At 38.5% G+C, this 27,638-nt stretch overlaps 1 protein-coding gene across 2 annotated transcripts; it reads right to left on the bottom strand.

Annotated features, from left to right (window-relative positions):
* Nucleotides 1-1,374: 1,374 nt before the first annotated feature.
* On the bottom strand, nt 1,375-27,426 carry ica1 (islet cell autoantigen 1). Of its 2 annotated transcripts, XM_088600470.1 has the most exons (15): nt 27,284-27,399; nt 22,131-22,187; nt 21,716-21,755; nt 20,993-21,164; nt 20,085-20,157; nt 18,767-18,890; nt 17,344-17,542; nt 15,482-15,607; nt 14,467-14,565; nt 10,215-10,327; nt 9,145-9,194; nt 8,285-8,368; nt 6,854-7,120; nt 6,366-6,452; nt 1,375-5,348 (listed from the first exon to the last, which is right to left on the bottom strand). In XM_088600470.1, exons 3-15 carry the CDS (start codon nt 21,730-21,732, stop codon nt 5,227-5,229), a joined length of 1,533 nt encoding a protein of 510 aa, XP_088456596.1. In that variant the 5' UTR covers nt 21,733-21,755; nt 22,131-22,187; nt 27,284-27,399; the 3' UTR covers nt 1,375-5,226. The 2 variants fall into 2 exon arrangements, with proteins under 2 accessions (XP_088456596.1, XP_088456595.1); XM_088600469.1 differs by lacking the exon at nt 22,131-22,187 and having other exon boundaries at nt 27,284-27,426.
* Nucleotides 27,427-27,638: the final 212 nt, after the last annotated feature.

The raw sequence follows: 27,638 nt of genomic DNA, 5'->3' as shown, positions 1-27,638 counted from the left end.
GGTAAATGAAAACATTACATTCTACCTGTTTCTCAGAAGCACCCTGTCCTCTGCTTTCAATTCCATACAAGTGTTCATTTGCTTAATTGAGCCCTTGTAATTTGCGTAATTACTACCTGATGACTTTAAGCTCCTTAAGCAATTACAACTGTTTTGACAATTGCTAAATGACAGTTTTCAGCTCCTGAAATGTCGCAGATTTCAAGGTAACAGATGACGGATGTTGCAGGAATCTCCAGCTGTAGCCCGGAGTCGGGAGACACCATGGGAAAAGCTGTTTTTATTGCAGAATGGAAAGGGATCCCTCATGGTACAAACTGGAACCGCAAAGTGTGCGGATTAGGAAGAGCCGTCGCACCACCATGTGTCATTCTGCAATGTACAGAATGTACCACCCTGCTGTAGTGGGTTTCCAACTTTTATAAGCGTTTATGCTCTTCACAGAGCTAAACTTAGTGCCAGCCCAATTCGAAAACCTGTCGAAGTGCAATACCAAAGCATTTTTTTTAAATAATGAATAGCTGACAATGACTGCTTAAATTCTGCATTGGAGAATTCTGCATTAGTTGTATTCGCTACACTGGCAGACAAATACTGATGGATATGATCTACGACTTGATGCATAAAAAAAAAACAGGTTACATTTTGCCACCTGTAGTTAACAAAAATAGTTTGGTTTATTTACTGGTATAGGATTAGTGTTAGGGTAACATTTGAAACGGGATAGTCAGAGTTGGAGATAGGGCTAGGGTCTGCTTAGGGTTAAGGATGGATCTAGGATTAGAGTTAGGCCACACTGTCACGTTTAGGATTAGGTAGGGTTAGGGCTGTGGCTAGTGTTGGATTTATAGGCCTATAGTTCAAGCTTCAGTTCTGGTTGAGCGTAGGTTTAGGACAAACACAGGGTTTAGGTGGAAGTTAGGGTTGGTCTTCATTTAAGTTTAAGACCAGGGGAGCTCTTAGTGTTTCTAGCTGTCCGTCCCGAGGGCGGGGACCTCAGTTTTCTTCATCTCTGTGTGTTTTTATCTGCTAAAAGCTCCGGAATTTCAGGTCGAGTGTTTGGCCAAAGGTTAGGAAAAGAAGCGCTATCCCCGGCAATGTGATACAGTATTTCTCCAGTTCCTAAATCCTTCACTTAAGAGATTTCTCTTGCTCTCAAATGAGGTTGTAAAGATCTGTCGCACCCGTGACGTTACTGCTCCACAGCGACCGCTGACATTTACAACCAGTTCCCCACAGGTGCCGCTGAAATCCTGGACCGTAAGAGATGCTCATTGCCACTGCTCTCGCCTCTGAATGGCGCGCCGGCCCTGGCGGTCTCACCTGGCCTTGTCACTCTACATTCGTCACAATAAACAAATCTGGTTAACGCAGTTCACTGGAAGATATTTATTGACGTAAGGTATTATTTTACTCTGCAGTATTCTAATAACATTTCAATATGCACGTTACAAAGTGCATTTAAAAAAAGAAATTAAAAGTTTAGTTACAGGCCAATTCTATTCAAGTGTATTACAGCGGTTTTAAAAAAGGCAACTGAAAATATACAAGGTAAGTACAATGCATTTTCTGGTGTTGTTTACATGATTAAAAACTTTGAAATATCTTGCGGCTCATTAAAATTAAATGTAATATTCTTTCATGAATAGAGACTTAAAATGCATGTGTGTGATTAAGTCAGAAACCCTTAATAATCACAATTACTGGCAATCAGAGCAATACAGACAACGTTAATAGCAACTTAATTTGTCATTAACATACGGGCAACATCAGACATTCATTTTTCTCAGGAAAATACAACTTTTCAGAAATGTAAGTGGTCTAAAAATCCTAATTAGCAACAGATGCTACTATGCTGATTTTTAGCACTGTACATGTTGAGATTATACATGCCTATAGGCATACAGCCCAGTTCTGTATGGCCCATGTCAAGGACAGTCAAATTCAAGCAGGCTTTCAGGTTTAAAATAATCCATATTCATTTTCTTCATGAATCATATGGTAGTCATATGGTATTCTTTAATTCAATATTTTTAAACTACAGGATCCTGATAATAATCCACATATCATCTATGAAATTTCCTTTGCTATAATCTTTACTGCTTTACTGCTAGAAGCTCAGCAAATAACCTTTAACAGAAACATTCAGTCATGAGTTTTCATAATCACAGCAATACAACCTACAACTACAAAATAAATATTTTACAATTGATAAAAGGCCCCTTATGCCCTGCAAATTTAAAGAATACATTTTTTTAAATTATTATAACAATTTTTAAAACTGAAAAAAATGAAAACTGAAAAAACTTTGAAAGTGAAAGTATTAATTAACGGCACTTAGTTGTACGGTTTTTCAGTACAGAAACATTCCAATTAAATTAATATCATTTATTAAAAAATACCCACATTTTCATAATATACATCCAGAATACAAACAATACCTTGACAAGAAAGACCCAATAGCATACCTGCCTAATTCATCCTAAAAGGGAGATTTAAATATGTTAAAGCTTTGAGCTCACTTATACATTTATTTATATAGGGATAAGAACATACATTATTCTAGCCAGGATATTTTTATGATGGTACAATCTTGGAAACAATATTTAGAAAAGTTTCAATGGTCAGAAGCTTTGAGAGATTATGTGTCATGAGCTAACACATAGGTAAAAATGTTAAACCCAGGAATGCTTGAGTTTATCGGTCTTTAGAAGCAGCAGAACGGAGAAGGATAGTAATGGTGACTGCTCATTTTCCTTCACTCTGGATTACCTTGAAGAGAACAGTGTCATCATTCAAAATATATAAAAGATTGACAAAAAGTTCTCAAGTACAGTGTCGGTGCTCTGAAAAGGTCATATTTTATTGATTTTTTTGGGTGAGGTTGTGTCTTTAAAATGACCATACTGTAGAACAATTTGAGCATCAAGTATTACAGTTTTTTTAAGAGCACCTTGCAAAAGTATTAATCCTTGCTAATAATGTCCCAATTAGTTGGATTACAAACCTTTTACACTTTTTTAATCAAAACTTGAATTCTCAAACTGAATACGTATACAGTATGGGCGAACGTTAAATGACATCAAGAAATGAAAAGATAAATCCAAAATGAAAATGTTGCCCATGTATTCACCCCATTTGCTAAAGCGTACCTAAATTCACAGAATTACTTTGAGAAAACACTTTTATTACTTGGATGGCCTTCATCTCTGACTCATGTTATTTCATAATTATTATACCAGGTCCCACAAATTAGGTAATGACTTGCAAAGATTCAATCCCAAAAAAAAAGCTTGGGGTTAAAAGTCGCAGAAAGGCACAGATCAGGAGAAGTGTATACACATTTTCAAAGACAATGAATGTGCCTTCGGACATGGTAGTGTCAATCATTAATACATAGTAACTTGGTGGTAAGATGTGTCATCAACTTTAGTCAGGCTGTCCCTCCAAACTGAACAGCTGGGTAAACAGGAAGCTGGTTGCACTACAGAGTTTGGTGGGACAAAATGTGCACGAGTCAATAACATCACATGGCTAGACTCCATCTCAAATCCCATGTGCGGTTTGCAATAAAGCATTTAGGTAACACTGCTATTACGTGATAAAGGTTTTTATGATCAGTAAAGGTGAAATTGGTCTTACATCCACACCAGACTCAGTATAGCACATCAATACTGTCCTTACTGTCAAACATACTGGCGGCAGCATTATGTTATGGGACTACCTCTTATTTGCAGGGCTTGGGAATTTTGTCAAGACTAAAGGGAATAAAGATGGAACATCTTAGAGTAAAACCTGCTTAAGTGTGCTAATGGAAAGAAAGTTAATTTTGCAGCTGGACAATTACACAAAGCTATATTAGAATGGTTAACAGGAAAAAAGTGAATGTCACTGAGTGTCACAGTCACAATCCGGACTTGAGTTCAATAGAAAATTTATATCTAGGCTTGAAAACCACTGTTTATCAATGACCCTCAAGTCTGCAAAGAAGAATGGGTGAAAACTGCACCATCCCTGTGTGCAAAATTGGCAGACATACTGTATCCAAAAGGATTTGCAGCTGTTATTGCTGCCAAAGGTGCTTCCACAAATATTAACCAATGGGAGAAATACTTATTCATTCAAAATATTATAGTTTTTGATTTTTCTTTGCATTTTTCTGTTAACATTTAACTTCTTTCACCTAATTATTCAGTTTGAGTTTTGATTAAAAATATTCACTTTAATGATGTGAGTACATCATCTGTAACTGAACAAAACAGACTTCCACATGGACACTGCAAATGTGTATTATAAAATTCTGAAAGCTTCTAATTATAATCATTCTCATCACTGTATATATTCTGATATTATGCGAATACAATGAATGAAATAAGCCAGTTTATTTTCCATGTGAACTATTCATGCAGTGATGGATTGTCAAAGATAGCACACTCAGTTTTGCAACACTAGTACAAATGTGCATGTGGCAGGAAACAACGTTTAGAGACACTGCAGAGAAGATTCATACAGTAACACCCAGTCATTCTGGAATGGTGATTAAAATATTTTGAGACTGGGGTACTGTAAAACATTTTTGAGAAGGGAAGATCATTTAAAATGTTCAGAGGAGTCAGTTCACTCTTCAGGAACAACAATGGATATGGATACTGAAGTGAATAAAAATTGGCAATCATTCATTTCTTCCAGGATGTTTGTCCCAGAGTGTGACATTTACAGTACAAACATTCTGGATACGTTTGCTTATACTTTACATTCTTTTATTTTAAACCTAATACTACAGAAATTAAAATGGTCTAATTATCTGAGGTAGGCAACTATTCATTGACATATTTCAACCAATTTCTATCAAGCAAGATTTGTTAAGATGCAATATTATGAAATCAACACAGGGAAATGATCACCTCTGGGTAACTTTGAAATGTAATGTTAGGGTGTTAAATTGATGTTTACAATAAGAAGCATTATTCTTGATCAGAAAAAAGGCCATATTTCCCATTTAGCAAGTAAATATTCTTAAATGGAGCGTACAAATCTGCCCTTTTGTTCTCAAAATATTTACAGTTTATATAACAAGTTGAACAAATAATGTGAACAAAAGATACAGTAACACACGTTTTAGCTATAGCAGTATTTTTAGTGGCAAGGCAAAAATGGAGACTCTCACCATCTACTTGTCGCATGTGGGGAAAAAAGACTGAAACAGCAAGTGAAATAATTGCAGGGTCAAGCATTGAGCAGTTCATGCTCTTTATCCGTTTTTCCAACGGCGTCTGGGTTGGATAACGGATCCAAATCAGCAAACAAGTTGAACCAAGCTGACAGGTCCTTAGCTGGCTGTGGGGTGTCTATAAACAGAGAAGGAAGGAAAGGGTGGTTTTTACATTACAGTACATCGATTACAGAACCTACAGCTGTTAATTCCAGGATGAAAATACTCAGAAGGTGCCATAGTGAAGTAGACAGGCAGTGCAGCAGTGCCCCCCTGAAGGACTCAGGTACAGTTCTGGTGTTCATACTTGTCCATACAAGGAGAGGAGCCGAAAGCAGGCCCATAAGTTCTTGGGCTAAGAGAAATGATCTCAGGACAGCCTTTGATCGTGTAGAGATGTAATACTCCTCGAGATTGTTGCAATGTCAAACAATGGATGATACAAAAATAAAAAAAATGATATAGTCTATAAAGAGTGTTAGGTGACTCACCTTGATGTACCATTCTGCAGAGGAATTTAACAATTATCAAAAAAAACGTCTTCTATTAAGTAAATTTAGTAAGTTGGTTTTATGAAATGGAAATACAATTCAGGCTTGTGTTAATCTAGCTGTTCAAAGTTAGTGTACAATTTTTTTATATAGTTTTCAGGTTTGTATGCACGTGCAGTCAAGTTAGTAAGCGGTGGCTGTTTCTTTAATTTATTTAGATGAAAGATGAAAATAAATTCAGCACTCTTACACAATAGAAGGATTGTGTTTATTCAATTGTTTGATTTTTTTTTATCAGAACGCAAAGTTCACAAGCGAGAGGAGGCCTCTCTGTCCACCTAGCCCACTTGGTGATGAGCAGCTGATTGATTCAGTGATCTAGCTGCTTCTTGAAAGAAGCCAGGGTACCACCTTCAACCACAACGCTGACAGCCTGTTCCAGACTCCCACAGCCCCCTTTTATTGCACCTTTATTGCACTTTCCCTTTAAATCTATGATATGCCACCCATTTAACAGTGGTTCAGCCACTCACGACAGAGCACATGGATATTGAAATTTAAACTGCTACGTTGCTAAACACTCCTTCAAGTATCATACGACATGTTCCCAATCAGATCAAGTCTGGAGAAGTGTTCAGACTGAAAGTACATAACTGGAGTACCTTTCACCGAGGGCCTGCTAATGTTCTGGTCAGATCCAGACTGTTCCAATGCTTGGGTTGCCGGCTGGCGGTTACTCATGGCCCAATCTGAAACCAAGTTAAAAATGTACTTCCATAATGCTAAAATATACATTTCTGCTACAGCAAGGTCAAGGATACTGTTAAATGACTTAGATGTTAAATGTATTCTACTTTTTGTGCTTGGATAATATGAAATGCTTGAAATGCTCCTAAATAGGATGTTAATATTTTATTACTTTATCATGTTAATACAGTGGAATCTGGTTTTCAAATGACTTTTAACTAATTGAAAATTTTTTTAACAAAGATTTTGCAACATAGTCAAAAGATTACTTCACACCGTCTTCACTGTACGCCCCGGGCGAACAGTTTCAGAATGTCGGGAAAATAAACTCTGAAAGAGTTTTCTAGAGGAGAAATTGGAACCGGAGAGCGATACGGCATCCTCAGATTCCTCGTCAACCTACCAGCAAAGGAAGACTGGAGATTGTTCAGATTCTGGTCCAGGAGCTGAGAAGGAAGGAAGCCCGATGAAGACGCCTCCTGCACTGGCTCTCCAGCGGCTGGCTGAGCACCACTGTTCGCAAGGGTCTCCTCTCCAAAGGCCGCCTGCCACTCCTGGCTGAAACCCCCCTCTTCCAGAGAAGTGCTGTTCAGGATCTCGCTCAGTAAGGCCATTTCGTCCTTCTCACTTCCCTCCTGCTCGGGAAGGCTTGAGAGCAGATCGTGCTGGGCTGAAACGACAATACGGACTGCTTTAAACACACAGCACTTTTTGAAGGCTGTTTGGCCGGACATGTCTGACTAGCAGAAATAAAATACAGGCCAATTTGTGCGTACTTCACTCGATATACAGTATATACTGTAACCCCTTTAGCACAGCACAGTCCATAAAGATGATCCCTATCACTGAGAGATACTCATGTCTGCTGGAGGACCTTAGGACGTAAGCAAAAAAACACCTCAGGGAAACACCTCAAACCGTCAAACCAATCCATATAAATGACAAGGTACTACTATGTTACTCCGCATATTCTGGAGATTCACATATAACTTGGCACATACTGTAGCACAGAAAGCTGTGATCTACAAGGATATACTGTATAGGGACACAACACTAAGAGTCAATGGAGTTCTTCCCAGATTCACAGAAAGAGAATCCGTTTGCCTTGATTTCACAAATCAATGGGTTGGCAAAAAGGAACAAAACACAAAACAGAACAAAAATAAAAGGGTGCTTTGTCCTGTTTATTAAATCTATCCAGTTTAATTTCACACAGTAAAGTACATTTTATAGGGGACCTACTTACCTAAGCTACGTAAGCAAGTGAGCAGACTCTGTCAATGCATTCATATTAACCAAGACATTCTAACCTAGCTAAAGAAGGATTGGAGTGGTCACGTGCCATTATAATCAAGTTGAAAGGAATTATTCAGGGAGTGAATTATCATGTATATTGTCTTACAATTACATTCCACATAAAAGCTGTAAAAACCTGAGAATGTCTTTAATTATTTAACAATCCACAGATCAGATAACAAGGTTGTATGACCTACCTAATTCATGTTGCAGCCTCCACATTGCGTTTTTATGTGGGAAGTACTGTATGTGGCAGGGAATTCCTTATAATCTCTTATAGATACCTCACTAACTGCACTTTAAAGACTCCCAGGAAACAGGAGGTGTATGCTGAAATAAATCGGACTGAATTGCTATTTACAGATATATCGTTAATTTAGCAAATAGCATTATGTGTTGTTGTGGGGCTCTTTTTGAAGCTTAATACAATACATGTTTCAAAAGGAATGTCTTATTGAAAACTACGCACCCCACAATATCTACTGCTACTGCGACTTGCTACTGCAGATCTTTATAATAAAGAAAAGTGTTCACTCACCTGTATTTTGGTTTCCACTTAAATTCACCTCTTCAAAGCCTGGTGAGAAGCCTTCCCCACTGTGGTGTAGAGATGCAGAATGTACTGTAATGTAAAAAGAGCACAAACAAATACTCCACCACCCAATAGCAGCTCTATCGAGTAGAAATAAAAAATTACAAATGAGCAATGAAAATCGTTAGATCTGGCAATATTGTTAGTATTGGCTTTCATTGGAATTTATACGAAACAAAATGTCTCTTTGTGAAGACGTGCAGTGATTTGGTTTGGGGAACATTACTCTGTGGTAAGATAAAGATTCTAGTCTGGATCACATTTCCCAGAATGCTGTGGAATGAGCTGGTGCCCTCAGTCACCTGACCAGTTGCTGCAAGATAATTGATCAGGTGACATTTAAAAAAGCAGGAAGCTCAGGCTTCCACCTGTTGGTCAGTCTGCCATCTGGGAACAGAGGACAGATTCTCGGTAGTGCAATCCGCCACAGGGAAGGGAGAAGGTAGTGACCAATTGTGGGGCCCGGACAACATTTGAAACAGAGAGGCTGTGAGTTGTTTGAAAGAGTTTTGTGGAGGAAATCCAGGGAGAGACTGGATTTCGAGAGATGTTTGTTTTGAGATTGGTAAACCATTAAGCTCCCTAGCTGTGATAGGGCTCTTGTCAATCTTGCCTTTGTCTGTTTTACTCTGACCCCACCTATCACACATCCTATTTTATGATACCCTGCACCAAGGTGCTTCACAAACTCAGAGAATTTCAGCCTTGAAACCCCAAAAACATTTGATGTTAAAAAACAGTTAACAAACACGCATATTTTTTTATTTTACTTAAAGGGGAAACAGTGTTTTAATAAGTGGAATTACCTGTATGGCTTGATTCCTCTTTGTGCTTTTCACTGTCTAATGAAATGAGCCTGAAGAAACAATAAAATAGTTATATAAACATCATTCAAAAACGATTATGGAAAAAGGAGATAAATATGCAATATAATGTGAATGACATATTGTACTAATAAAACGGTTTCTGCAAAATTGTAATGTTTCCTAACATACAGGCTCCGAGTATACTTTAAGCTCAGCAAGGAAATGCTACAATATCACAGAGTGTCTGATAACCAGATAAGATCCACAGTTGCTCCAGGCCTATATGACAGCATTTCACACAGTGCTGCATGCCAGACTCTAAGGGGAGGAGGGTTTGTTTACTACCTACAACACTACTTACAGCAGCACCCTGGTCTTCCGAGAAGGTCTGCCATTCCAGTACTGTCTAGGCCCATGTTTCTATATTTCAAGTACTGTAATGAAGACAAGTACTTTTTTTGTTTTAATGTTCAAAATATACAAAGAGAATACTGTAAAAGCCATAAACCATCCCAAGTGGGTGAAAAGGTATTAAAATACCTACAGTAGTTCTGGGACAGGAGAGTATGAACGAAAACCTCCAGGATTTACTTGAGATTGAAAACTGAAAATGAAGCACCTTCACCACGCTGGGACATTTTTTGTCTTTGGCCGTGGTTGTTGCCAACTAAGCTGCTAAAGTCGAACCAGAGTTTCTCTTAAGCAGAGACTGTGTAAGTCTTAGCTCACAGGGGGGATACAAGCACCAGTAAAACAGCAAGTGAAAGAAAAAAACCCTCAGACACAGGGGTGATTTCATATCAGTAGTTGTACTCTTAAAAAAGCAACACATTTTAATGTTTGTCCTCAATGGTCAGTTTCAGTAGGCCTAACACTGGAAGTGTAATGGGTGTAAAATGAATCATTTTTTAACATACAAAATACTGTACACGGTGCTCATATTTTGTTAATTGTGGTGTAAAACCTGACAGTAATGACTGGCTTCTTTATCCAGGTACTTCATGAGAAGCCAATGCAATATTCATGTCAGACACACGCTTAGAAGGGAAGAGCAGCCCTGCTGGACTCACTGCTCATCCACGTCAGGTGACCTCTCCCTGCTGTCCTTCTTCCCCTTGATCCTCCTCCTGCTCTTCTTCTTCGCCCCCTGATCCGTCAGTTTGTTCGCGGGGTCTTGCAGGCTCTTACAGTCATAAAGGCAGAAAAGGATGAGTCACACGGAATGCATTTCCACTTCGCCTCTTTTATTTTACCCATTAAAAGGCGCAAAGGTCACACTTTGGTCAGACGGTTTCCAGAGAGAGCCAGCTGCTTCCCTTCCCTGTTCAGCAGCATTCTGTCCAAATTGAATGCGAAAATTGTCACCCTCCCAATAGCAACTATGACAATTCTTTCAAAACACACTTGTGCTTTGTTTTTCACTTTAGTGAGTCTTTAGTGGTGATGGATGGCCTCAGGAACACAATACAATAATACATCGATTAAGTACAAAAATATAAACTGTTTTGGGGATCCGGAGCCGTATTATCTATGATCTAGATAATATGGCTTCAAGCCTACACCATGTCAATAGCTGTCTGTATCCTCCAGGCTGCACATACATTATCTTCCAATTTGTGCTGAACCTCCTCTATGTCACTGCTAAGCTTACATAACAAAGATGAGTGTGTTAGCAATAATAACTGCATAATTTTACAATACCTAAATGCATATTATAATTTTACTATACCTAAATGTATAATTATAGTACAATGTAAGAGTTGCACCAATAAAAGAATAATAAATAGGTAGACAGAAGGTAAACATTTACTGTATGTACAATATAAGTGAATTATTTTAACTTATTTAGGATATTTTTAAAGATTTTTTCAAATATCTTTAGCCTTACAGGTATAATGGTTGTATTTGTTAAGGACGTTTACTAAATACAATTTCCTGTCATTGTTATATTAAATATCTAAAATACATTAGGTCATACACACATCCATCAGTTGGTTAGACCTCTTCATCTTGGTAACATACAGTACATAAAGCTTCATTCTACATTTAATGCAGTTTCCTTTCCTCCAAATGCCCTCCCTTTGAGCTCACTGAATGCATCTGGCACAGAGTCCAGGTACTGTACCTAAAACCTGGTTTGTGAAACTCGGGTTAATATCTTTCAGGATTCTCCCTCTGTCAAATCCCAGAGGAGGATAACCGAAAAACATTCAATGCTTGAGGTCATGCATATTTTATATCCCCGGTTTACCACAGCAACAGATGCCCATTATTTCAAAGTACTTCAGCCCTTTGGCATGGCTTTTTAACACAATGCAACGATTCATGTGATGGGCGGGGGGAGTATTCCGTTGTGTGGTTTTTTATTTCAAGCTTCTTTCTCATCCTCATCTCAGAGCAACAGAATATTCCGCACAGGAGGAAGCAGAAAAACTGCCAACATCCTGTGTGCAGCACAGACCTGATTTCAGGAATGGGTGCAACACACAGGCTGTGTACTGTATATTACTCTGGAGAAAGCGCTGCAGTCTATGAGTCAAAACAAGAGCTCCCGCTGAGTCACAGTATTCATCATGAGCTCACAAGTGCCTTGCAATATTCATGGCTCCTGTGTGGAAGCTAGTTGCAGTTATACAATAGATGAAAGCTTTTACAGTGTGGAGGCAGATACAAACAAAACACATTTTTTTATTTGGTGCTAAACAGGTTTCTTTTAGAAACAACTGATTGCCTGATTTAATTTTCCTGGCCATCTTAATACATTAAATCTCTTCTTTCAACGGCGAAAGCATATCGCATCACCTTTAACACATAAAAATGTGGTTAAATGACTATTCATAATAACGCTTTATTCTTCCCATTTGTGTCTTCACACAAGTGACAATGAAATACTGCCTAATGTATACTTTATTTTTTAACATATCAGACAAATGTCAAATTGCACAGGAGTTCAATAATTAATTGTGTGATTTGGTGGAACCGAGACCAGAAGGTGTGCTGGTTCCCTGGAGCAGGATCCTCTAAGGTAGACTTAATTTTCATTTAATCACCTTCTCCAGTGATAGTGGAACTGCACAGAGAGAGGCTGAGCGTTTGGAACAAGTGCAGTATACATTCACTGAACATTGCAAGACTTTTAGTTTGTAATTCTTCAATAACATTAGAATGATTTCAGTCAGTCAGCTTCACTAATAAAGATTCATTTCTAATCAAGAGTTTTATTTATATATTCCTGTCAGAAAAATATTAAAATGCCGATTATAAATTTGAAATAAATTTCTTCTTTAAGTTGGACAAAAACCGTCTGCATGCGTAGGCTGCAAAGGAACAAGTAATAGGTTTATTCCATGCTGAAAAGAGAAGAAAACACAACGTTTTGGCTGTGGAGCCTTCTTCGGGTCAGCTGAAACGTTGTGTTTTCTTTCTTCTCTTTTCAGCATGAAGTAAACCTATGACTTGTTTCATTAATTAATGTCCAGATGTGATAAATGCAGCTCTGCCTGTGCCTACTAGGATTCAGTCCCAGGTGTTTATGGGCTCTGAGCACAGCACTGATCCCCAGACAACAGATCAGGTCACCACTTGAAAAGACTGGGTCCCCACCTATGACAGAGATTTACAGTACACTGTCTAGATTTCATAGGAGGGTAACATCACTTTTGTCACTGGTGCAGTGCACTTAATGCACTGTTACAGATCATTCTGTGATGATAGACATGACAAAACCAGTCTATGTTTGGAAAATGTTTCTTCATCTATTGAAAAAATCCAAAGCAAACTATTAGGTTATTCAATACCTGATACAGTATTTACAGCAGCCAAACAATCAATGCAGTGATATACTCATCGATGCAGCTATTTACTTCCTTCAGGTTTTTAAAGACATTTCTTCTTTGCAGTTCTTCATGAAACTTGATGTTTAAACGGAAGATACAATTACGTACTGTTGGTTGTCATGCTTCTGCCTCACCTGGTGCTCTGTAACTGATTTCCGATGCATCCGCTGTGCTTGTACACAAACCAGGTAGCTAACAGAAGTTAGTGTAATTACACTAACACAGTATGCCGTAATCTCATTTTGTGACTGTTTGCAATCATTACACAAACCATGCTTGACGGACTACCACACTTTAATATGGTTTATTTTTATATTAACTACCAACAAAGAGTTCTCACTGCGTTCCATATCCTTGCTTAATCAAGGAAACAGATTTTCTCAGCATGGGAGTTATGCACAGCAAATAATGACAACCATTGCTTTCAGCATATGGGGTATGGTTACCATGTTTAATCGAGACTTTTCCCAGGTCAAAGAGGCATGCATTGGAATCTGCTCAAACAGAATCAGCCAAATTTTACTTCTAAAATACCAGGATATATTTATGGCTTATAAGAACAATATTAACCGATTTAGAAAAGTCCACAAACTGACAGTCACCTACATAGTCTCTTTAAATGCTATTGTGTTTGGCAGCCAGTGCATCTCACTAAAACCTGCCTTATGCCTTATTGGAGAACTCAGGAAGCGCAAACTCTCTAAATGTGCTTCCAAAATTTGTATCCTGTCATAGGTAAAAAGGTTATATCAATAAACTGTAATGATAAAAATGTTTTCCCTTTCACAATGGGCATCAATAATGTTTGGAAATCTTTAACTTGAGAAATCCATTCATTAATTATTTTATTGGATGGGACGTATTAAATGTTATAAAAGCTAATAAAAATGCACTCTGAAAATATTACAGAGGTTTTCATATTGCCAATTTAAATTACTTTATACAGTACATAAATTAAAAATAAGGTAAAAGACAAATGAGTTTTTGTGTACAGAATGTAGGGCAAGAGACTGCTGCCACATATTAACACTAAAACATATGGTCACATACGAGTTTCAAGCCTTAGGCTACATCTCTCAGATACTGTGGACACTCCTTCCCCCATTAGTTCACTGAAATGTAGAAGTAAAATAACCACATTACAACTTAGATATATATTTGCAAGGGCTATAAAGAGTAAATAAATGCCTAGAATTTCTAAAATGAATTCTGTTCCTTAATCAACTACTATAATGCAATAATGTGACAATGAATTCAACAAATGGTAAAAAAATAAAATGAACAAAGCTCATGTCTTGTCAAAAGAGCGCACAAGGACAGGGGACCTGGAAACTCTAAAGACTTAAAAGTGGAAGGTTTAAGTCACAGACTAAGCCTGTTGAAAACAGGAAGAAATAGTTACACTGAAAATTCAATAGACTAGTCTCTCACAGGCACACAGACCACTTCGACATACCTGTTCAGTTCTTACTAAATAGAAGCTTACCTTCAGCGTTGAGAATTCATAAGGCTGATAGCCCTTGAAACTTTCATGGATGGCTGCCATGGTGTGGGACGTTTTCTCCCAGAAGTGAAGAAGTGTGGTCTGCAAAAGGGGGGAAAAAAATTCAAAATGGATACAAATGTTATTTTAAAGATTTAAAATGCAAGATTTACATTAACTAGAAGCAACATGGAAGAATGGAATCTATAAAGCATAATTTTTATATAACAGCAACAATTGAAAAACACGCCGATACCTCTGCCAATACTGGGGTTGCAATCCAGTGAAGCAGAGTATTCTAAGAAATGTTGTACAGGTACAGTAGGTCTCAAATCGGTCATTGTATTCTGTATGACTGACATACTGTACTGTATGAGGGCATCTTTTGATTACTGGCAAGATTGATCCTTTTTACACAAAAATCATTTTAAATCGTTATGTAAAGAAAAAGAGAATGGCTGCAATCGACATCAAGCAGGCACTCACTGGTCTCACACCACCTTATAATCTACATTATAATATCCATAGGCTTCTTTGCCTTGACATTTTGTCACTTTTAATCACAGCTCTCCAGGACATTTTAATCTGACTAAAGACTTAATTTTTTTTATTTTTACAGTTTTTTAGTTTTGTTTCTTTCCTTCTTAAAAAATATAAAGTATTCTAAGAGCCTGTATGCCTGTACTTTGATTCTACTAACACGGAACAGTAGGGACAAAAGTCTCTCATGATCCACTGTCATGATGAAATCACAGTGTAAAGGCTGTCAGACATGATGACTATAAACCTTGTCAGAGATGAGGACACTCTTGAACTGCTATGACAAAGCAATAGACATTTATACTTTATTAGTAGCAATTAAATACTATAGCAGGTTGTAGATATGAATATTACATTTTTCAATATTGAGGTCTTCTTTTATGGTTTGAATGCAATTTAAGAAGTTATTTCATTTGTTCGTGGAGGTATCCGTAGGGACAAAAATGAAAGCAATGTCTTAAGATTTTCTCTTGTGTACCTGATACATTGTTAGCACGTGAGAAAGGAGGTTACAGCGACTTGCACCCAGGAGATCCACCTTCTGGCACACATCATTCTTTAACTTGTCAAAGCTTGTTTTAGAGAGTCGGACCTGAGCTTGAACCTTAAAGACAAAAATAACTGATGTTACAGAAACATATGTAAAATAGAATCGATAGATTAAATGTGTGAGCAAAGCGACAAGAACAACGAACTTTCATTTGTAAGAACATAAAAAGGTGTCAAATGACGGGAGGCCATTTTTGCTGTAACTCATTTAGTCAGTAGATCTGTGGTTTAGATCCAGGTATCACTTTTATGTGAATTCTTGAAGGATCCTTGTTCAAGATGCACCCAATCCTTTGTACGAATAAGTGGTTGCTCTTTTCATTCTTCAATGAACATTCTCTGTCGAATTCCTCTTCTGTTCTTATTTCGTTATTGGTCTGAAGTTAGTCCACAGGGTGGACTTCATCAATACCTTTCAGGATTTAAAATATTTGTATCCTCTAAAAATTGAAAGTACTATTTATTTATACAATCTCCACAGAGGCCAGCTCTTAAGGTATGAAATATTCTGAAGAGTCATAAAAACTGCCTGTTTCGCACATCCATGACACCTCCAGTTGTTCCACAGTCTGGAAACAGAAATGCTTGAATCAGTGCTGAAATGGTCTTATTCAAAGAAAGGTTAAAATGCCATGAAGAATTCAACTCTGTCCAGAGTTACATGTATTTAAAACACATTGCATGAAAGTGGTTTCTTATACGTATCCTTCTACAATTAGCTCCAGGAGAATTATATACTGTACATGCCACTTACACTTGTTAAGCTAAATCAGAGAATTTAAGTGCTTGAATTAAAGACAATGCATTAGTTACAAATAGCATAAGTAAAGCTTCTCACTAATGTAACCATTCCATAAACGTGTTATGATTAATAATAACTATTAGTCATATTTTTAATGTGCCATGTTTAACTGAAACAATTCTGAGTGAGACTAAATTGTGCCTATTTCCTTTCTTCTCTGAAATAGCAAGGAATACACCAGAATCTCCTCCCAAAAACATCTGGAATACAGGACTGGCTGTGGTTCAATGCAGCTGAAAACTGTTAGAAGTGTATCCAGAGCTCTCTCCTACATATATTCTAAAATGCCTAAATCTCTTAAAACAGTGCATCAGGCATCCCATAACCTAATAAACAATTGTCTCATACACATAAAGATAGACCGGGCCATCACAACGTGAACAATGTGCTCATCTCCACAACAGCCATCTCATTACGTGGCCTTTCAACGGTAATATTCTAAACTGATGATGATGAATAGAAATCAGCTGGTTCTTACACAACCATATACGACACTCTGTGCTTATGGATCTATTAAAAATAAAAAGCAAAGAAAAGACCTGTTTAAACATCAAGGTCTCATTCAGATGAAGCTTAGAGCCTCATGCATATTTAATAAATAATAACCTTTATTGTAGGACAATGAATGCAATCCTTGGAATGAAAGGTTACCGTGTACATTATGTTAGGATTGATGGGGGGGCCCTTATTCTCCAATAGCACAGTCTGATAGTGAATCTCTCACACATTAAAATGATAATTTCATTTGTCTGATGTACAGCTTGCACCCTCTTGTGGGAAGAAGAAACAACAGCAACACATCACTGGTAGAGTGAATGCTTGTAGTATAGAGACCGTACCTCTCAGTTTTTCCCAGAATCAATAATACCAAGACGCGACGGACCTCTGATGATGTAGGGAACAGACTTTGCATGGACACAATCACCAAGAAAGGGTATGGAACGGACGGCAAACTTTTTAACCACCCACATAACATACAGTGTGCATACCTTGCGGAACTTTTCCATCTGCTTGAATGTATCTGGATCGAGCTCCTGGGAAACATCTTTCATCCAAAGCAGAGCCCCACGGTACTCTGTCCTCGATTGCTCCATCCTGTTCACGGTCAGCCAAGTGTCAGAGATGGCTCTGTACCTGAATGTCTCCACTTCCTGGTACAGTCGGCACAAGGGGGTACGCAAAGCCAGCCTTTAGGGGACATATATAAAGAATACAAATATAATTGGACACGCGCTGCCGTGGCTGACATGTTCAGGAAACTACTTTGATAATTCAAGCGGGTAACAGCGACAGCAAAATATAAAGCATGTCTCAGCAAGTCAAGAGGGCTATGTGCACTCTGGGATGTTCAGGGAGAGCTCTCCAACAGAGGAGCGGGACAATGACGGACCTTCATGAATAACTATTCTGTAACTATTTCCAACACAGTTTGAGTGCCACTTAAAACCTTCCTGAAAACGGCATCAGAATTTGAATTATTAATTGCCCACATTTGCAACCTTAAGGTCTGAACAGTTACCACCAATGAAAACAATGAGCCTGTTGGACACTCCTGATTAGTTCCCGAGTAAAGGCAGAAACCCCAAACATTCCTGAGTCTTAATTAATAATAATAATAATAATTAATAATTGCTTACACTTATATAGTGTAAGCAATATATAAGTGGACATACATTCTGGACACTCCAGTCAAAGCGCTTTAAAGGTAATGGGGATCCCCTCCACCACCACCAATGTGCAGCCCCACCTGGATGATGCGACAGCAGCCATAGTGCACCAGAACGCTCACCACACACCAGCTATCAGTGGAATTCTCAGAGCATTTCAGAGATGGGGATTATTAGGAGGCCATGATTGGTAAGGGCCAATGGGAAATTTTTCCAGGATACCGGGGTTATACCCTTACTCTTTTCGAGAAACGCCCTGAGATTTTTAATGACCACAGAGAGTCAGGACCTCGGTTTTACGTCTCATCTGAAGGATGGCGCCTGTTTACAGTATAGTGTCCCCGTCACTATACTGGGGCTTTAGGACCCACATGGACCGCAGGGTGAGCGCCCCCTGCTGGCCCCACTAACACCTCTTCCAGTAGCAACCTTAGTTTTTCCCAGCAGGTCTCCCATCCAGGTACTGACCAGGCTCACACCTGCTGAGCTTCAGTGGGCTGCCAGCTGTGAGTTGCAGAGTGAGAGGGCTGCTGGTCTTATGGTGAGAAGGTAGAACACTAAAACTGCAGTTATGCTTGGTTATCTTCTTAACATAATTAAAAGACATGTCAGCATTACATTTTTTTATTTAAGGCAGTCATAATGATATAAGAAACATACTATACTTTATATTGTTTTTTAAGTTTTTTTAACAAAGACTATTCAGAATAAATAGACAGGTCTGCACTTGAAACCAGGAACTCACCTCTGCTGAGAGGAGAAACAGAGTGCCTTTCCAGTAGCCTGCATGATTTTACCTGCTCGGGTTTTGTCTTGTGAACCCTGTGATCTAAGAAAACGTCCCAGTTCATTCTCTTCCTGAGATAAAACTGGCAAAAAAAATACGAGATGGTCAGTCTTCATTTTCATTGCACTTAAAAATCAAACAAGCAAGTGCACATCACTTATAGTCTTAACTAGCAACTTGAAAAATGTACAGATTTTTTTTTTCCAACAGCTGTAAAGAATAAACAGATTTTGCAATCTTTGCTGTTGCTTGGAAATACCAAATACACTGAAGCTGGTGTACTGTGACAAAAATGTGAGTGTCTTTTTTCAATTCTAACTGCAAAATAGACACCACTGAAATTCATTCTGTATTTCCAGACAATGGCTGCACAGTGGTGCAGTAGTTAGTTCCGGACCCTGGGTTAGTCTCTGTGTGGAGTGTGTAGCATGGGTTTCCTCCCACAGTCCAAAAATATACTGGTAGGTTAACTGGCTTCTGGGAAAATTGGTCCTGGTGTGAGTGAGTGTGTCTGCCCTGTGATGGACTGACATCCCATCCAGGGTGTGTCCTGCCTTGGGCCCGTTGCTTGCTGGGATAGGCTCCAGCTCTCCCGTGACCCTGAATGTGAAGAAGCGGTCAGAAAATGGATGGGTGGATCAAAACCTTCAAGTTGTTGCGAAGCGAAAAGCTGATATTACTCAGGCTCCTGGGTATGAATGCTCATTACTCCCAGAAACAGCTGCTTTCGCTGATCTGTTTGCCAAAAATGGCACCTTCCGTGATTCTGAGCAACAAGTAAAAATATTCAGAGTAAGGACAGCTAAATATTTCATTCAAGGTGTGATCAATCAAACACCTCTATACCTTTCCTGTAACATATTCTTTCACTTTCACTGACGTTGGTAGCCTCAGAGGATTGTGTTGAGCTAGAGCCCTGCCTGGCAGGCAAGGACACATGGCAGAGGGCAGAACTGCACCCTGGATGGAATGCCAGTCTATCACGGGGCACACACAATGGCCTGAGTACTGTAGGTGGCAATGCAGATACACCAGTTAACCTGGACAGCATGTCATTGGCTCCTGGGAGGAACCTGAAACAGCAGAAGAAACCCATGTGCAAATGGGGAGAAACCGCCCACTCACACAGGAGCTGCTCCAGGACACAGGAGCTGTGAGGCACATCTGTCACATGTCCATGAAAACTGGCTGATCAAAAGGTTTCATGCGTTCATGAAAACGTTTCAATCTTACGCCTTCCTGGAGCCAAAATGGGAAGCACCTGTAAAATACTTACAGCAAATTCTCCTCTGATATTGCTCTATGACTTTCAATAATTCCATACACGTTCTTTGGATTGAGTGAAACACCTATCAAAAAATACAAAACCCTTTAGCTCTTATATACCTGCACAAGGACTCAAGCCAGATATCATACTGAGGGAGGAACCAAGACCTTAATGCTTGGTGCTTCTTTTGTATCGATAACCAAGATTTGACTGGCTTTAAAAGCCTTACAGCAGAACATTGGAAAGTCAGGAAGTTCAGCTGCATGTGAATGGATAAAAAACACCATATGAACTCCTGCTGAACCAGCAGCAAAACATGAAACAGTGGTCAAGAGGAATGTGTGGAGGTGAATTTAAAAGCCTCATACAGGACTTTTCGAATGCCCTCCCCTCATGTTCTTATGGATTGTATCATGTTTATTAGTACAAGAACTATTTTAACAAAGAAACTGAAATAGATCTTGATGGTAAATAAATCAAAACATTTTAATGTTGTTCAGTTACATATAAAACTATTTTGTTCTGAAAATTTTGAAGGGGACCTCTGTGAACCATTATTTCAATTTGACTACCTACTCAAACACAGGCCATCTACTTTGACGGTAAAAGATGAACAAAAAAAATATAACAAACATATTAAGAACATTAAGTATCACATAGCTAATTGTCCTGTGCAGCAATTACTGTTTTGTTTTCTGAACATTCTCTTTTTCCCTATTATGAATTTATTACATTTAAATTATATTTTAGTATATCTTTTCAATTACATTTTAAAATTGACAGTGTTTATGGGGTTTTTCTACATAGCTTGTATTAAAAATCTGTGAATGAATAGTTCAATATCACAAGCAAAACAAGTGAAGAACATTTAATCTCAAATTATTCCGTGGGAGAACAGGCTCCTGCTGCGGACTCACCTCCAGTTTAGCATCAAGGTCTGCATCAGAGGCAACAACATGTTCGTCTTCCTTTTTCCCCGTCACTTTAATCAGCGTCTGCTTAGTCCTCCAGTATTTCTGCTGGAACTTGTTCACAACGGAGCTATCTTGGCTTTGTATGAACCGGTCGTACTGCTCACGGGAATACCCACTACAATGGCGCAGGTGAAAAGATATCAGTAACACGCTGGATCAATTCCAGTTCAGCGGAATTTGAAAAAATAAAACTTTTTATTTTATTTATTGGATTTATTTTCCAAACCCTCTCTTCTCATTTTACAGGAGAAATACAACATCTTTCATCAAATGTTTTTTTAACGTTCGTTCAAACAACATTTTAAAGCGAATCCGTTGATCAGTTTCACTTAACAACATGATGCATTTTACACTGCTGAAAACGGCAACGAATGTGTTCAAATACAAATAGAAAATGATTGTGAAATTAGTACCTCTTTAGGGACTGCATACATGTAGAGCACATTGTAAAAATACAATACAATTAAGAAATATAAATGTAAATATGACATGGGGGCACATTAACTGCACCAATACCTCATACCCAAGTGATCTGAATACACTGGAGCTTTCCTAACCCAGACTGTAATTTTGAAAAGCTTTTTTTTGTCTTTTGAATTTTCCATTTTATTCTCCTCTCAAACTTTTTAAATTGGTCTTCACTAAGACTTCAGCGAGCATACTTACTAATTTCGGCCATCCATATTTTCAAAACTTCACTTCCAACCTGCAATTAAAATTGGTAAAAATCACTTTTTTAAAACATATAAGTATACAAGGCTATAAAATAAAGAAAAGAGAAAAACTTAAATAATGAAACTATTACTATTTTTTTGTGATAAGGAATCACGGTTTGCAAACAATTTCAGTCAGAACTTAGTAGCCTGCCTGAAGGCCAATTTACCCTAGTTGCCTAGACATGCAGTTTAACCATTATAAATTAGGTTAAGAGAATTGGCTGGTATTTGTCAGTGGGAAACAGAACCATTGCTGTGATGAACTACACTTCCCATAAGCCCACTGAGCTACTTCCTGTGTTCCTTCTACCCTTGGAATGGCTAACATGCTTGGCAGCTTGGCAGTTACATCAATCAAATCAAACCTGGGGTTTTATGGGATGGAGAGACACTAGTCATGCAGGATTGCAGACAATTTCTTTCTGCAAATAAAACACAATGAGAGGGTTTCCCAGTGTGGTCTTCTCTCACAGTGGCTCAGCACACGCAGACAGCCACTCCCTTCAGCGTAATCTACGAGCCCATGCGAGAACGCCTCTCACCCTGCTGGAATAACCCATCCTGTGAAATGATTCTGGTGTTGAAAATTCACATAAAAATGAGATGCTGAAGACATGTCATAATATTCATAATAGTAAGAAATAAACATGAAGCAAAATGTTATGTTGGATGACATCATGCACAAAATCTGGCAGATGTGATAAATCACACCACAGATTGCCAAGGGTAAATGGAGCAGCGTCAGTCTCTTAACTCCTCCACTAATAGAGACGTGCAAACAGTGTTAAAGTAGTTCATCTAAGCAAATGGTTATTTCTAATTACATTTATAGACACAGGCAGAGTTAAAACACGAAAAACCTTGACCCTTCAGGGCCAGGACTGTATATCCAAGAATTAGATCAGCAGTTTCCAGCTCTTCTCCTGGGAAGCCCTGATCCAGAAGGTTTTATACAGTAGGTATACTTTAAAATCGGTGTCTCAGATGACTTGGAAAAATGTAAGCAACCATTCTGATTTAAGTGATCAATTAAGAATGGATTTTTTTAGATCAAGTAATGTAAAGATAACCTGGTAAAAAAATCCTTCAATTCTCATTGACCACGGTTTCTTTTCGTATTTGATGTCTTTCAGATCTTTTAAGTCACAGATCTCCAAACCTGGTCTGGGAGGTTTTCACCCTTGATCCTGGACAGGGTTTGGAGACCTGCAGCTTAGAGTAAAAAAAAACATCTCCACATTGTCTAGAGTGTAAAGAACAGGAGATGAAGCAGACCTAGGAATACAGCACAGAAGTGCAACCTGCAGCAGCCTCTCCCTTCAGATTCACGTTATGATTAAAAATGTATCACAGTAAACCAGCACAGAAGCCCATTGGACACACAGAGCGGTCACAGTTGACACTCATGTGGTCATCACAATACTGTAAGAAGACATTTTGGCCAAAATGGTCAATTACATCATCTGATCTCGCCTACTAAGCCTTCCTGTGAGATACAATGCCTTTTTAGGAAGCATTCATTTTTAATAAAGACAAACTAGTAATAAGTTAAAGTTTAACTAAGTTAAAGTTAATATCTGGATGCAGAGCAAATATTTTTGGAATTTTCTATGTCAATGTTAAACTCCCCCCCAACACTTAAACCTCATGATCTGTAGAACAGTAGTTTTCCAAACCTCCTGTGATCCCCACTGTGTTTTCCACTAGGGCATTAACAAAAATTAAAATACTCCTACAGTAGGTAAGATGTTTTTAAAATATTTCAACCCTTTTTAGACCACATATAAACATTAATGTTCTATTTTAGTATTTGTGCAGGTCTTCTGATCCCCAAAGCCATTTTGTTCTGAAGTGTTACTACAGTATATGTAAACAAAACATAAAATGGTATCCTGTGTAATTGTACAACCTTCAGTATTAACAGGTTTGCAGGATTTCAGCTGTTTAATTAGAGAAGGTTGGATCTGTAGCAGACACAGTAAAGGGCTAATGGATTCTTACCAGGCTAGTATTATCAATAATACTGGGAAATATGGATAAATTCATCTTGAAAAGTAGGAAAAGACAGATGATGAAAAAGAAGTTGGGTTTAAGAATACTCCCTCCCCTTCTAAAAACAAACACACTCAGGAAAAAAAGAAATTTTCACAAAAAATTACCTTGACTATTTCAATGAAACACTGGTAGACAAGGCTTTGATCTCAAATTCAATTTGAAGAAAATCCACAAATTCAGTGAAACAGACAACTTCAGAAAATTGATTCACAGCACAAGTAGTAAAGAAACTGTACAGATGGCAAGAAAACAAGAAAACCTGAGTACTGGTCTAGTAAATAAGCAAGTATTTCGAACGTAAAGTAAATGATAAATATTTCCAAATACATGAGCATACTGAACAATAAGAAGCAAAAACAACTGATCTCCTCTGGTCTCTGATTGTGTTCCTTACCTGGTCATTTTCTGGTCTCTCAAAAGGAAAAGGTTTGACTCACTTTCAATAGCAATCAATTCCAACTAACAGAGCAGTGTTCCCCATCTTGCTTTGAGCAAAAGGACTTCACAGGACTATCTTTATCCTGTCCCCTGGTTCTGTGACTGAAACCCATTGAAGCAATCCAACAGGCTTACTTTCCTATTTAGAATGAGTCCTATTCTTTCTAAATACTATTCATCGGCCTGTATCTTTGGCATATTGCACTTTCCTTGACCTGCTTCCAGATTTCACTAAGAACTGGTGGCCACCGAGCTACAGTACCTCCAGGATCCACAGGTGGGTCTCTGCACTTCACATCTGACCCCCTGAAGGGCTGCTGTGGTGACAGTACAAGAAGACTGATCTCAAAAGAGATCTGACACAACCTACGGCACTGGTCCAGGAATTTCCAAACGTGTTATATCATAATATGTGACATTCAGAGAGTTAGGCCTTTTTTTCAGAGTATACACCCTAAAGCTCGAGTGACCTACAGAAAAGGCATGATAAGATAACTTGGGGACAAAACCAGAACTGAAGAATACACAGTGAGTCTCCCAACCTTGATATCCATTATTCACCTTAGAATAATGTGTCGTAACATACACAGCAACATACCTGACTATAACCACAACTGTTGGCAAAAACAGCCAAGGTCTGAATCACAGACCAACAAAATACAGATGGGGCATCAGTCCAATGGACAAAGACAGACAAAGAGATGTGCTGAACTAAAATAGTAAAAAATGAAGGATAATTTGGCTTCCTTTCATTTAAAAATCCCAACACAGCAGAAAAGCACGTTAAAGAATAAAAACATGTTCTATACATTTACGGTAGTTCCAGTGCTAGACCTGCCTTTATTCAAACCATTTTCACTGGAGGTAATGGATACAGGTACAGAGCAAGCATGGAAAATTTGAATTCATCTAGGGAGAACAAAGACCTTAGTTATGCTCTGTCCTCTATAACAAATACATTATTAAGCAGTTCATTACATAGAAATGCACCCAGAGCACTGATCACCGCTGTTGTGAATGACCAAATTATAAAAATGACATTTTGCAGAATACGTCACAGTGGGAAATAAAAACTGAAAGCACTTCCTCGCCAAGCGCAGTAACCCTGTTCCAGCTGTGGAGAGCACAGTCCTGCCCTACAGTCACTTCCCCTGCACTGCAGCTGGGAACCTCAACAGAGGAGCTCCAGGGCCAGCACGTGCCTCATCCCGAAATCCTTCACAGCCAGCTTTCCAACTGAGATTAACTTAAACACATAAGAAAAGTTCTTGCTTGTTCAATCCTGAAGGTGAAATACTTCCCTGGGTTCACTTATCTGCACACCTTAGGATCTTATAATTCAACCCATTTGGTAGTTTATATACAACTATATATACTATATACAAATCATACATCAGTTCTCCTGTCAATCTCTTCTGTTCTCCATTTAAGATATTTATGTCCTTTAGTCTGTCCATATACTGGGATGACAGTCCTCTGAAACGGTAAAAACTAAATTTCCTTCTGAAATTATTCTTGTTGGCACTCTTTGAACTCTTTCTAAAGCTTCAATATACTTTTACGGTATGATAACAATATCTGAACATAATATTCTCTTTGTATAGTTTTGATTCAAATTCCACACTTTTTATACCCATATGCAGTAATCTTTTTTATTTCCCTGTCAGTATTGTCTTAATAGAAAGACACAGGACACAAAGCCCAGATCTCTTTCATGCACAGCTACCTGAAGCTCAGAATCAACCATTTATGGTGTGTTCTACTTCCTGCACGAATCATTTTGCACTCATCAGCATTACATTTTTAATTTGAAAAATGTTGACAGAAGACAAGCCTTTGTCCAGACCTTTTTGGATCACTCCTCTAATTCTTGTATTATCTGCATTTTTGGTTGGTATCCCAAACATGAACAAGGTCCAGATACTGTACATAAAGCCACAGAGCCACAGTTTAGGAAGAGGGAAAGACCTCGGACACATCCCTGGTGAACTCCACTGCTTACGTCTGTCCAGTTAAAGCTTATGCCCTTTACGATGACATGATTTGACATTTTCTTGAAAATATCCTCAGATCCTAGCAGTTTATTAGTTTCAAGCTGACCTAGGCTAAGTGGCAACTCAGTGGAAATTATAACCACCCAATACAGATGATGAAGTACATTTTAAACATGCAAGAAAACGTCAGCCACTGTCACTTTTATATTGACCTTGATAAGTTTAACTGTTTATCACAATCAAAATAAGGAATGTTCAGTAAACTGGAATGATTTATTCACATTCCTGCATGAGATTATATATATATATAAAGTACATGATTGTGCAATTCCTGTCTTCTGTTACTTAGTCTAATCAACCAGAAAATAATAACCTGTAAAACAGTATCCATTTAATGTACCATTAATAATACCACTATCACCAAAATACATGGGTTTTACAGAGGTTTCAAATTAGTAGGTACATACAGCAATCATCAGTACTACAGTATTAATGTACAGTACAATACTGTACATACTGTATACCAATACGAAAACTGCCTAAAATAGTACTATAATTTAACATACCATTTTTATATATTCATATTAGCGGCACGATTCACAGCACCGTGCATTTGATAGCTCGTACACATTCTTGAAACCTTTGATATTTTTATTATATATATTTGACCAAATCTAAAGCAAGGCCCCCGGAAGATGAGCTAGTCAAAGCCTAGCAGGTACCCCAGTTAAAGCCCTCGTCCTGCTGCTTAAGCGCGCAAGCAGCCAAGGCCGGGCGCAGCAGCAGCAAGAGAAGCAGACCTGCGAGGCTGTTTTTCATTTCGGCCGCACCAAAATCAACAGAACCTGCTCCTCTGTTAACACGTTAACACGTCCGCTGAAGAGAGGCTGAAACAGGCTGCGGCTGCAGTTGCTTTCATACAGTAAAAAAAAAAAAAAGCACCAGCATACAGCAGCTGCCTCTCCGCGTAACGAGATGATACAGTTACCAAAGCCTTTCTCATGTTCATAAAACATGAAAACCAAGCTTACCAAATAATGGTTATATCCCGAGAACGCCTTCGAAACGCTGCTTATCGTTTTTCCTCCATTTTTACATCAGCCTCCCCCAGGTGGCTCAGTGCCTCTCCGGCTAAGGCATCAGCTGCTGACGTCATCCCCTGGACTCCTGTCAGACCAGGTCTCCCTGCGAGGGTGTCGCCGCACCTGCGCTCATACTGTACAAACACTGCGGGTACCTGATACCCGGCTGACAAAACAAATACAGTACGAAGTAGGGAGGTGCAGAAGAAGTCATTTGTAGACTGTTGTTTTCACAGTGTACGGAGACACCTGTTTTAAGTGTGGGTGACTAAAAATGATATATCCTTTTTGCTCTGAATTTAAT

The sequence above is a fragment of the Lepisosteus platostomus genome, chromosome 12 (genome assembly GCF_059453375.1).
Source record: "Lepisosteus platostomus isolate fLepPlt1 chromosome 12, fLepPlt1.hap1, whole genome shotgun sequence".
Lineage (NCBI taxonomy): Eukaryota > Metazoa > Chordata > Actinopteri > Semionotiformes > Lepisosteidae > Lepisosteus > Lepisosteus platostomus.
This window is presented reverse-complemented; position numbering and strand designations above follow the sequence as displayed.